Source organism: Capra hircus, chromosome 11 (assembly GCF_001704415.2).
Source record: "Capra hircus breed San Clemente chromosome 11, ASM170441v1, whole genome shotgun sequence".
In the NCBI taxonomy this organism is placed as follows: domain Eukaryota; kingdom Metazoa; phylum Chordata; class Mammalia; order Artiodactyla; family Bovidae; genus Capra; species Capra hircus.
Genome location: NC_030818.1, coordinates 67,021,712 through 67,033,866, shown reverse-complemented (window position 1 = coordinate 67,033,866; position 12,155 = coordinate 67,021,712). Strand labels below are relative to the sequence as shown.

Sequence of the window (12,155 nt, the reverse complement as noted above, 5' to 3'; positions counted from 1 at the left end):
TGGTTAATGCTGGTAATTGGGCAGAAAGATCTCTGAGACTTGTTCTTCATGGATTTCTGGAAATTGGCACCAACTGTGAAGGAGAGGAGAAAAAAAGTCATAAGATGGCTTTTTCTTACAACATGTCCCCAGAAAATACCCTCAGCTCTCGTCTCATATCCAACTCTTGGATGGAAAAATTCAACAAGCAGGGCAGGGATGAAACGACACTGAGTGGGGCCAAACTAATATCTTAAGGGTGGACTTTACCATCAGGTGAGATTTAGGAAAATAGTATTAGATATAGATGACCATGAGATGTTTGTGTAGAACAAGGATCTTGCAATGTTTTTAAAGGGTGGACATTGAAATCACAAATGCAACAGAGAGTAGATAAGCGGCGATATTTACAGAGTGACCAAGTTGCGAATTTTCACTATTGAGTAATGAAATTCTCTGATATTATGTTATGTAGTTGGGTCTTAATCCTGATAAGGGAGTTTGTTGGGGTGTGGCATTGATAGGAACATGGCCTTTTTCAAAGTGATCCTTCTGGACAGAGATTTCCGTACCTGAAATCCAATATAAAGATAGAAGTTGCACTGGGCAGCCTCACTTGCTCCAGCAGATTCTTTTCAGGCAAAATGAAAATCCTTGTGAGTATTGGTGCTTCTTTATACTCTTATGGTAACTGCTTGCAGAGAATGTTCACATCCAATATGTGCTGATTTTCAGGGGTCTTAGACAAATACTGCATGCTTCTAAGTTTCTTTGATTGAATTAATGCTGTCTTTGGCAGGAATAATGTCAAATATTAATTAGCCCATATTTATTTGTCCTTCGTCTGTTTCTTGAGATGTTTACTAAGAAAATACAAAGAAAAAATGGGAAATATCTAGGGAATTTTAATCTGTAATATTTTAATAATAATTCCTTATTGTGAAATTTGGAGGGAATATAGGCATTTTAGGATAACTATATTTACCATCTAAAAGGGAAATAGTGATTTGAAAATAATAATATCGGGGACTTTCCTGGTGGTCAAGTAGTTAAGGCTCTGTGCTTCTGCTGCAAGGGGCACAAATTCAGTCCTTGGTTGGGGAACTAAGATCCTGCATGCCATGAGGTATGGTCAAAAGTAATAATAATAATATCAATAATAAAAAAACTGCCGTTTCCCAAGTGCATGCTTATGCTGAACTTTCACATGAATCACTTCATCTATTCACTGCAACAAGTGTATGTGTGCTATGCTCATTTGCTTCTGTTGTGTCTGAACCTTATGCGACCCTATGGACCACAGCCTGCCAGGCTCCTCTGTCCTTGAGATTCTCCCTGCAAGAATACTGGAGAGGGTTTCTTACTCTAGGGGGGTCTTCCTGACCCAGGTATTAAACCTGTGTCTCCTTCATTTCCTGCACTGCAGGCAGATTCTTTACTGCTGAGCCACTGCGGAAGCCACTGAACTGAGTAGTATTGCCCCATTCTACAGGTGAGGAGGTTGAGGCACAGAGGAGTATGACTTCCCCAGGCCAGGAAATGTAGGGTTTAGTCTTGAAATCTATCCATCTTAGGCCCCACATACAGAAGCAATCATGGCAGAGCAACCCTGCTGTGACCACTCCAACTGATCCCGGCCCTGATTCCAGTCTCCCATAGCTTCACATGGCAGCGCTCCATAGACAGTGAACTATGTTCTATTGCAGCATGGAGCTCCTTCCCCTCAGCCTCTACCCCTTATTCTCACTGAGTTGTTGAAGGAGAGAGTAATGTAAGTACCTCCCCATAAGTTATTAAACACTGTCAATTTAATGAGTTCCTTCTCCCAGGATCTCTTGATTTTCCAAGAGAGATCTAACCCCCGAATGCACACCTGGGACCATGATGTATTAATCACATTGTTGGGTGGGTGGCTATTTGGGGCAGGGGACATTTCTTGACTCTTTAATCATTCCACTGAGGTGCTCAGCCCTCCACCCATCTAACTCAAGCTTCTGTATTTGACCCGTTAAACAGAACACGTAGGAGTGTCAGAGCTGGCCTTGGAGCCCAGGTTTTCCGTATGCAAGTAGACAGGTTGGACATCTGCACTTAGGTCCATGTTAGACATTCTACCCACAGTCACCAGGACAGAAATATTACTAATGAGATACAAAGGGAAGTAGGAAAACCTCACTGCTGCTGCTGCTGCTGCTAAGTTGCTTCAGTCATGTCCGACTCTGTACGACCCCATAGATGGCAGCCCACCAGGCTCCCCAGTCCCTGGGATTCTCCAGGCAAGAACATTGGAGTGGGTTGCCATTTCCTTCTCCAATGATTGAAAGTGAAAAGTGAAAGTGAAGTCGCTCAGTCATGTCTGACTCTTCGCGACCCCATGGACTGCAGCCTACCAGGCTCCTCCGTCCATGGGATTTTCCAGGCAAGAGTACTGGAGAGGGTTGCCATTGCCTTCTCTGAAACCTCACTGACAGGTACTAAAAACATCTGCCTTCCTGAAGAGTCTCTCCATCAGCAGTCTCAATGACAGTGCAGTGCCCTGTGATGTTCAGAACAGGGAACACAAAACCAGGATCAGCATATTGAATGAGACCCTTGTACAACTGCAGCAAGATGTCAGCAGTGCCTCTGGGTCAGTCTCGCATTCTGCTGGCCTAACACTTGTCTGATGGCATCACTAATGGGAATGTGGACGTTTTCTTTGATGTCAGCCTCAGAAGTTATTTGTGCCTCCATGATCTGATTTTCATAGTTTCCCTTAGGGAATACATAGGTACCCTTATCACCCATGAATCTATTTTAAATCTATCTTACTCTCTTTATCTCAGGGAATTAAATGCTTTCTTAAACTGAAAAACACAATTTATGCCTGACTACTAAAGCCAGTGTGAATACCTTCAGGGTCTTCCTCTTAGTGAAATGAGCCCTTTCTTACTGCTCATCTCTCTCAAGTATTTTTTAAAAATTTATTACTATTATTATTATTATTATTACTTTTAACACCAAAAAGCATCTTGTATTTCCCCAAAGTATTTTTCTGGCATATTCTTTCTAGAAGGTTGTGTTGTTGGGAAGGGGTCAGGAATTTGGTAACAAAGGGAGAACTAATCTGAAAATTAGGAAAAACTCACCAAATGCCTGTCAAATGAATGAGTGTTGGCACATTTTGGAAATGGACTGTTGACCCTCCAGGACCTCCCACCAGTGTCTTCAGTATGTTTTCTGAGATATTTGTGCTTGTCGTGTCCTGTGTCACCCCACTCCAAATGACAGCCCTATTGTGACTGGTCTGTTTTCCAGGTGGTATTTCTGGTGGCACTGGCCATCTTTGGGACACGATCTTTGGGAAATGAGGTGAGTGAGTTCACTATAGATATTATATCCTAGAGATATTGGGAGAGGAAAAAGAAGATACAAGATAATCTGAAGGACAGTAGATAGTCTACATGCCCCATGCATGGGATGAAATCCCAGAAATAACCAATAACAGAAACAATGAGGCTGACTATTTCTTCCAGTCACAATGCCTTAAAACATAACCCATTGCTTTAAAATGTGGTCAATTTCATTTCTCATGTGATGTCATTGCTTTGTCCATATATAATACAATGAACTAAGAGGAAGACCTTTGCATTCTTATTTTAGCATGGGCTTTTGGTCTGGGATGCCAGTGGCAACATCTCAATGTTCAATCTCTTGTTCAAAGCAATAGAAGGCTTTACTTTGCTGGGAGGGTTGCCTTTCAAATGCACATGATTTGTAAAAACACCATTATGTCTTTGTCAATCTAGATTTATAACATCATCAGCCCAACTGACAAAGGTGGCCAAATTCAGGAGACGATGACAATTGACAATGAAAAAAATGCTGCCATCATTAACATCCATGCAGGATCATGCTCCTCTACCACGATTTTTGACTATAAACATGTAAGCAGCAATATTTTATATTCTTCAAGAATGGACTTCTACAGGGCGGAGGGACAACCACTTATCATGCATTTGAATTCCAGGATCTACCCTTGTAATTCTTTCAGAATTTCCTTACTTCTCCTTTTCCCATTTCTAATTTAAAAATTGATGAGACAGGAAATATACAAATTTGTTTGATTTTTTCCGGTAGGAAGCATGATGATGCTGGCTCATTACAGGCTCAGAAAGTACCTAGAAGAGTGACTAAAACCAGGGCAAGGCCTGGCACACAGGCTCTCAAAAATATTTGTCAAGTGTGTGAGTGAAGTAGGGCTTCTTCTAATACAAAAAATTCTGCAGAAAGAGAGCAATCATGAAACAAGCAGTCACAAAACAGCAGAAATCCTGAACAACTACATATTTAACTACATACATAGGATATGAAATAAATTATACTTTTGGAAGAATTAAAGCATGTTAACTTAAAAATATTATGCTATATCCAAGTTTCAATTGCTGGAATTAACAATAAATCTCAGAAACCTGCTCAAAAACCTTATTCCATCCTTGATTCATTCGTTTATATTTTTGTTTTCCATTTGTTCCGCTGGGTGACAAACCTGCTTTTATCTATGGAGAGAGGTATGCCCTGTGGATATAAGTAGTCCATAGTCTATGGCCCTGGGCATTTGAACTTGCTTTTCTTGTAGAAACCTCCTCCCTGCCTCTGTCCCACTGTTATTGGGAGTTCCCTGACACATTTGAAAGCATCAAGTCTTAGTTTTCAAGGAGTTGTGCTGAAATTCTTTTTAAGCAGATGTCAGGGAAATCCCAAAAAATATCTTTAAAAAGTAGCATGGTGAGAAGTTGGTATAAACCTCTCCACTATCATCAGGCTTGGCTTCAGTTGATTTTTGGATTTTAGGAACTGGAAATTAGTGAGAAATAAAAATTAGGGACTAGAAAGATTTGCATTATATACAATCTTATATGCTGAATAATTATTTGGAAGTATGCAGAGAAAATTCCACTCCAGATGAATATTCCAGAAGGTTCCTTTTGGCTCCAAGTTCTTCACGTTCCATTGTTCTTCCAATCCCAACTTCCTCCATTCCATCCTTATGCAGCCAGCTTGGGTTTGAGGTGGAGAAAAGATGAAGAGAAGGTGAAGAGGGGAGAAGAGAGTCAATGAAACTTGTATGTGTGGAGCGTGAGGGTGGTGTGGATATGTTGAGGAGATCTTCTAAAGTAGTACTGTCCACTGGAAATTTCTGCAATGGTAGAAATGCTCTGTATCTGCATTTTCCAATAGGGAAGCTACTAATCACTTGTGGCTACAGAGTACTTGAAATATGTGATGGAGGAAGTACACTTTAAATTTTATTTAATTTGACTTTAAATGTAAATAGAAACTCATGGCTAGTAATTAACATATTTGAAAGCACAGGTCGAAAGAATACGGTATTTACTCCAAATTGAGGACACAGCAGAACAAAATCAATAGAGAAAGACAAATAACAATTTCTCCTTAATCTTTCAAACCCCAAACTGCAAAACCAAAACATGAAAAGTGAGAGACACATCAAGAGTTTACACAAATTTAGAGATAGAAAGGACAAGTGAAAAAGTGAAATGACGAGGTAAAAGAAGTCAAATGGATAGAATGGATTGCAGCTTGAAAATCTTACTGTGCATGTTTCAAGCTTTCCTGAAGGGCTATGCTCACTAGGTTCAGAACCCAGGGAACTGGGAGGGGCAGTAACGGTGCTCTTGCTGCTTCAGGGCTACATTGCGCTCAGGCTGCTCTCCAGAAGAGCCTGCTACATTCTGAAGATGGACCACAAAGCCATCCCCGCTCTGGACCAACTCAAACGGTACATCTTTGAGAGGAAGGTAATTCTGGGGTAACCTTAAGTATTCCCTGTTCTTGAGCCAGAGAATATGGGGTCCATGGAGAAATGAAGAGAGTAAGGGATAAGGATATAGTACTCTCCACTTTAAAGCATTTTCATATTCACTGATTTTAGAGCAGGAATACATCTCTTAGCTTGAGTTCCACTATGCAGCCCCCAGTTATAAGAACTTATAATACAAAGGCTGCCTCTGCTCAGCCCTAGATTTGTGTCCTCAGGCGAACCACTTACTTCCTTAGAAAGTAAAAATAACAATTAAAATTTTAAAAACCTGTCATAAATGCCAGTGTCTTTGTAGAAAGGACTAACTGCTCTTTTCTTAAAACAATGCTTTAGGAAGTAATGATTGGGAGGAAAAATAAGTGAAGTTGTAATATCCAATAACACAATGGTGCCAGTAAATACAATATAGTGAGAATAAGCAGACGTTGTGTGAGGCTGGGAACCTGAAGTTTAATTCTCCTTTTGTGTCTTCTCATTGGGCACAGGGTTCACCCTCTCTAGGTTTCATTATCGTTAGCTGCAAAATAACATTGATAATAATGAGGCTTCTCTACAGACCAAGCTGTCAGAAGCGATGATGTCTTAAGATCCCTGACCACCTTCTGTCCAATAATTTGAAAGAGAAGTCACAATTTAGAATAAGGTACGCCACATTATATCTATTTATTTCATCTTATTCCACTCTGTCGTACTGATCTAGGCTTTGAACAGCATGTTCTCTGACAAATACATCTGGGTCAAGTACAACCCACTGAAGTCTCTGATCACAAATGTGAGTTGGTTCCTGTTTGGATCACCCATCAGGCAGCTTTGCGAACACGTGCCCTTATATCAGGGGGAAGTGGCTGATAAGACACGTAAGTACCAATAAATCATTCCTTCACCAAATATTTTCTGACTGCTCCAATATGTCAGGCATTCTGTTAAGCGCTGTGTGAGATACAAATAAACATGAAACATGACTCAATTGGGTTTATTGGGGGAATTAAATATCTTTCTTATGTGGAAATGCTTCTAAATGTTGGGGGAGACACAGAAGTGAGTAAAACTCTGCCCCCAAGGAACACATGATCTGGTGGAGAAGTTAATTCATTAAGGTAGAGGACGGAATAAAAAACGATTCCTTTGGGACCAAGTAAAACTATTGGATTCTCTAAAGTATAGTATAGGGCTTCCTTGGTGGCTCAGCGGTAAAGAATCTACCTGGAAGGCAGGAGACACAGGACATGTGTGTTCGATCCACTGGTTGGGAAGATTCCTTTGGAGTAGGAAATGGCAACCCACTCCAGTATTCTTGCCTGGGAAAATCCCATGGACAGAGGAACCTGGCGGGCTACAGCCCATAGGGTCGCCAGGGGTCAGACACAGCTGAGCAACTGAACGCAAAGTACAGCATGGTAACTGGTTAAATTATGATATTGTATACTTGAAAGTTGCTGACAGTAGAGATTAGGAATTTCTACCACACAAACACAAAAGGGTTAACTATGTGAAGTGATGGATGTGCTATTTTGATCTTCTATAATGTATCTGTGTATCAAATTATCATATTGTACACTTTGGTGGTGGTTTAGTCACTTAGTCGTGTCTGACTCTTTGTAACCCAATATACCGTAGCCCGCCAGGCTCCTGAGTCCTTGGGATTTTCCAGGCAAGAATACTGGAGTGGGTAGCCATCTCCTTCTCAGGGGTATCTTCCTGACCCAGGGATCAAATTTGAGTTTCCTGCATGGAAGGTGGTTTGTTTACCACTGGGCCACCAGGGGAGCCCCAATATATTGTTCCTCTTAAATATATACAAATATATTTGTCAAGTGTTTCTCAAAAAAGTTAAAGAGCAATCAGAATTTAGGATAAGATTGGTCCAAAAAAAGAGCAGGTAAAGTGGACTGACAGAAGGGGAATAAAAACTCTGATTTATCCAGTTAGCATATGTCACTGCAGTCATTCCTGGTATTTTTACACAAAATTGCTAAATATGCCCAAGTATTAAGAATGGCCAGAGTGAAAGAGAGGCTGGATCACAGACAGTGAAGGCAGCAAGAAAAATTCCTCAGAGTAGTGGGAGGTAGATAAAGAAGAAAAGAATTGGCATTTATTACCTTTTTATTGCCCAGGTGTTAAGATATTTTTCTTTTAATAAGGTCATTAGTACTTATAAGTAAAAGCACAGTGGCATACCATCAGTGCAGAATGTCATGGCATCAGCTGAGCCACAGAGTACTTCCAGGAATTCTTAGTCTTATTTAAACTAATATATGATTATTCTTTACAAATATAGCTGAAATCTGGGCAACATGAAATTACACGTACAACCCCTCGTCAAGACATTTACAAAAGGGCACTGGTTTGCTAAATTAAATCTAATTTGCTAACGTCTTCATTCTCTTTCTTTCTAAAATTTCCCCATTTTCAGATAATACTGGTGCTGGAGTCTGCGCAAAGGCTGGGCTCCTGGGCATCTTGGGAATTTCCGTCTGTGCAGATGTTCACGTGTAAGGCATCCAGTTCACTGGTTTCATCTTTTTAAAGAAATACACCCTTGGTTTCCACTCAACAGCCAAATTAAAATCTTTCTCAATACCCCAACTAATTTGGAGATTCACTAGTAAAACATGACTGGTATATTTATAGATATCTGCGTGTTTGTTTTTATAAACCACAAAGGGAAGCCAAACAATGTTTACATCAATATATGGAAGAAATTGCCAGGATTTCAAATAAAGTGCATAGTATGAAAATTCTGGTCAGTTACGTGCAAGTCTCCATTTCTGCATCTGTCGTTTAGACCAGCTGTCCATTTCTCCATCCAACACACTGAGGTAGCTTAGGTAGAGAAGGGGCTCAGGTGACAGTAACTTCCACCTACTGAGAGGGATAGTTTATTTATACCCTTTAAAGACAACTTGACTGATCAGATGATGCAAACTTTATATATAAAATTTATGTTATCAAGTATACCTTCTGACAAAGTCCCCAGCTTTGAGGGCCATGTATATAGCTTTTAGTTCATCAGATTAGTAGACTCAACTGTAATAAACACTATCATGACATATTTCATCCCAGAGAGTGGAGAGAGAGAGGGAGAAACACCCATCACCTAGAGAGAGATGCATATTCCTGAAAAGTTTTACAAGAGTGAGGGCTTGACTGGGAATATCAAGTCAATGTAGGAGGAAAACAATTTCTAACATTTCAAATAAGTTGCAAAAGGTGGGCAAATTTCCAGCTCATATAATTAATTCTCATATGGACTGGTCAGTGAATGCAAGTTCAGAACAAAGAGGAACTACTTTAGCAAGAATTTCTATCGTCAGTTGCTCCTATTTCTAACATCTAATCCTTAATAACCATTAGCACCAGTATAGATATGCTGGCAAAACTACCATAGTAAAGAAAAGTTATTTTCTTGTTAGGCAATGAATCATTTATATGAAACCATTTGATAACAGCAGTAAAGAGTGTATAATAAAGTGTCAAACAAAAGTTATGTTAGCTGGGCCCCTAACGTTTGCAAATGATGGCACCCAAATTGAAATAACAGGTGGGAGTGGCGAGGTGGGAATTTATTGTCTCATCTACCAAAGGAAGATAGGTGTATTCTGGTCTTGGTTGGCCAGAACTAGGTGTTTGAAGGTGACTAGACTATCTTTTTCCACTCTCAACACTCTCTCTCCACATGTCAGCCTCAGTGTCTTGCATTAGCTTTCTCCGTGGTGGTAAAACCAACATTACTGTGAGCCCCAAGGTCTCCATCTTCCTTGTGTCATCATCAGAGAGGAAAGGACTCTTAATTCTAATTTCAAATTAGCTTTACTTTAAATTACCAGGAAGATAAAACAGTTATAAATCTATGTGCACGCAATGTCAGAGCACTTAAACATAAAAAGCAGACATGGACAGGTGTAAAGGAAGTAGACAGCGAGATAATAACCATGGGAGACTGCAATACCCCACTTTTAATAACAGATCTTTCACAGAAAATAAATAAGGAAACAGCAGGCTTGAAAACTATAAACTGCACAAGCCTGGCAGCATATACAGAATATTCCCCCTAACAGTAGCAAAAACACATTCTCCATAAACACTCATGGAACATTCTGTAGGATAGATCATGCTAAACCAGAAAACAAGTCTTAACAAATTTAAGAAGATTGAAATCATTCCAAGTATCTTTCCCAACCACAATGGAATAAAACTAGAAATCAATAACAAGGGGAAAGTATTCACAAATACATGGGAATTAAACAACATACACTTGAACAACCACTGAGTTCAGAGAGAAGTCAAAGGGAAATTAGAAAATATCTTGAGACAAACAGAAATGAAAACAGAATTACTGTCTTCCCTCTCCCGACCTTACAAAGGGACTCTTTCTGGAAAACATTTAATGGAGCCCCAGCTTCCTTGTAGCTTGCATTTGACTCACTCCTTTTAGGCATGTGCCTGTCCTATTTGATTTGCTTCTCCTATTAAGTTTAATTGAAGTGTAATTGGCCTACGATGCTGTTAGTTCCAAGCGCACAAGATAGTGGTTTGATGGTTCTATACATTATAATATGGTCCCCATAAGTCTAGCTACCACCTGTCATCATACAAGGATACCGCATTATAAATGACTATAGTCCTAATACCGTGCCTTAATTTTGTGACTGAAGTTTGTACCTCTTAATCTCCTTTAAGTATTTTACTCCTCCCTCCACTCCTTTACCCTCTGGAAACTACCTGGTTGTTCTCTGTACCTATGAGTCTGTTCTGTTTGTTCATTTGTCCTATATTTTGAGTCCACGTAAAAGTGGAAATATATGATGGTTGTCTTTCTCTGTCTGAACTGTTTCATGTAGACTAATATTCTCTAGGTCCATCCAAGTTGTTGCCAATGGCAAGATTCAATATTTTTAGGGCTAAGAGCCCATTATGTGTGTGTGTGTCCATTCCACTTTTTCCATTGTGCATATATGCCTCTTATTTTTCTATTCATCTATGGGTGGACACTTAGGTTGCTTTCATATCTTGATTATTGAAATTAACGCTGCAGTGAGCATATCGGTGAGTATATCTTTTAGAATTAACATTTTGCTTTTTTCAGCTAAATGCCTGGGAGTGAAACTGATGGATCATATGGTAATTTTATTTTAGTTTTTTGAGAAAACTTCATATTGTTTTTCTTTATAGTGGCTGCAGTCATTTGTATCCATACCAACAATGCACAAAGTGTTCCTTTTTCACCACCACAACAATTGTTATTTGTGGTATTTTCGATGATAGCCATTCTGATAGGTGTGTGGTGATATCTCACTGTGGTTTGGATTTGCATTTCTTTGATGATTAGCAACACTGAGCATTTTTTCATGTGTTCATTGGGCTATGCATATCCTCCTTGGAAAAATGTCTATTTAGGTCTTCTGCCCATTTTTAAATTGTTTTTTTTTCTACATTGAGTTGTTTATATACTGTGGATATTCACCAATTTTCAACCGCATCATTTACAAATATTTTGTCCCCTTTAGTAGGCTCTCTGTTTGTTGATGGTCCCCTTTGCTGTGCAAGAGCTTTTAAGTTTAAATATGCCCCTTTTATTGATTTTTACTGTTTTGTGGTTTTTTTTTTGCCTTAGGAAACATCCAAAAATATTGCTATGATTTATAGGCAAAGTGTTCTGCCTGTATTTTCTTCTAGGAGTTCTATACTTTCAGGTCTTATATTTAAGTCTCTAACCCATTTTGAGAGGGTTTTATTTTTTTCATGTATGGTGTGAGAAAATCTTCTAATTTCATTCTTTCCCATGTAGTTGCCCAGTTTTCCCAGCACCAGAAGGGTGTTTTCTGCTAGTCTTCAGATCATTCTCATCAACAGTTGCTCTGTACATAGTTGTAATTTTTGATGTGCCAGTGGAAGGAGGTGAGCGAAGGGTCTTCCTACTCCATCATCTTGGCCGATCCTCCTCCTCATCTATTGCTGATCAGAATTTTTTAATCTCTACAGCAAAAACAAAACAAAGCAAAACAAAACAATCCACCAACTACCTAATCCCCATTCCCCATTCACATCTTTCCTGCCAACAGTATTCATTTTCTGTTTAAGTAGCCATTAAAAAGATTCTTCAGTTTTAAGGACTATATTCCTTATTTAGTTCCAAGGCTTCCATAATGATTAGTCTAAATCAGTGGTTTTCAGTTAGAGCTTTTTAATAGACTGTCTTGGTTCGTCATAGCTTTTCCTCCTTGAAGCAAGTGTCTTTTCATGTCATGGCTGCAGTCACCATCTGCAGTGATTTTGGAGCCCAAGAAAGTCTGTCACGGTTTCTGTTGTTTCTCCATCTATTTGCCATGAAGTGATGGGACTAGATACC

General features: G+C 39.4%; 1 protein-coding gene across 1 annotated transcript; it reads left to right on the top strand.

Moving 5' to 3' along the window:
* Positions 578-8,544, top strand: GKN2 (gastrokine 2). Its single transcript, XM_005686830.3, has 6 exons — positions 578-635; positions 3,277-3,330; positions 3,768-3,905; positions 5,670-5,780; positions 6,504-6,660; positions 8,220-8,544. Exons 1-6 carry the CDS (start codon positions 624-626, stop codon positions 8,300-8,302), a joined length of 555 nt encoding a protein of 184 aa, XP_005686887.1. The 5' UTR covers positions 578-623; the 3' UTR covers positions 8,303-8,544.

What these genes read in the sequence shown, in the direction of transcription:
- GKN2 (XM_005686830.3), top strand. An exon ending in CACGATCTTTGGGAAATGAG is followed by an intron (nt 3,331 to 3,767) that starts GTGAGTGAGTTC and finishes TTGTCAATCTAG; the next exon opens with ATTTATAACATCATCAGCCC. An exon ending in CGATTTTTGACTATAAACAT is followed by an intron (nt 3,906 to 5,669) that starts GTAAGCAGCAAT and finishes TTGCTGCTTCAG; the next exon opens with GGCTACATTGCGCTCAGGCT.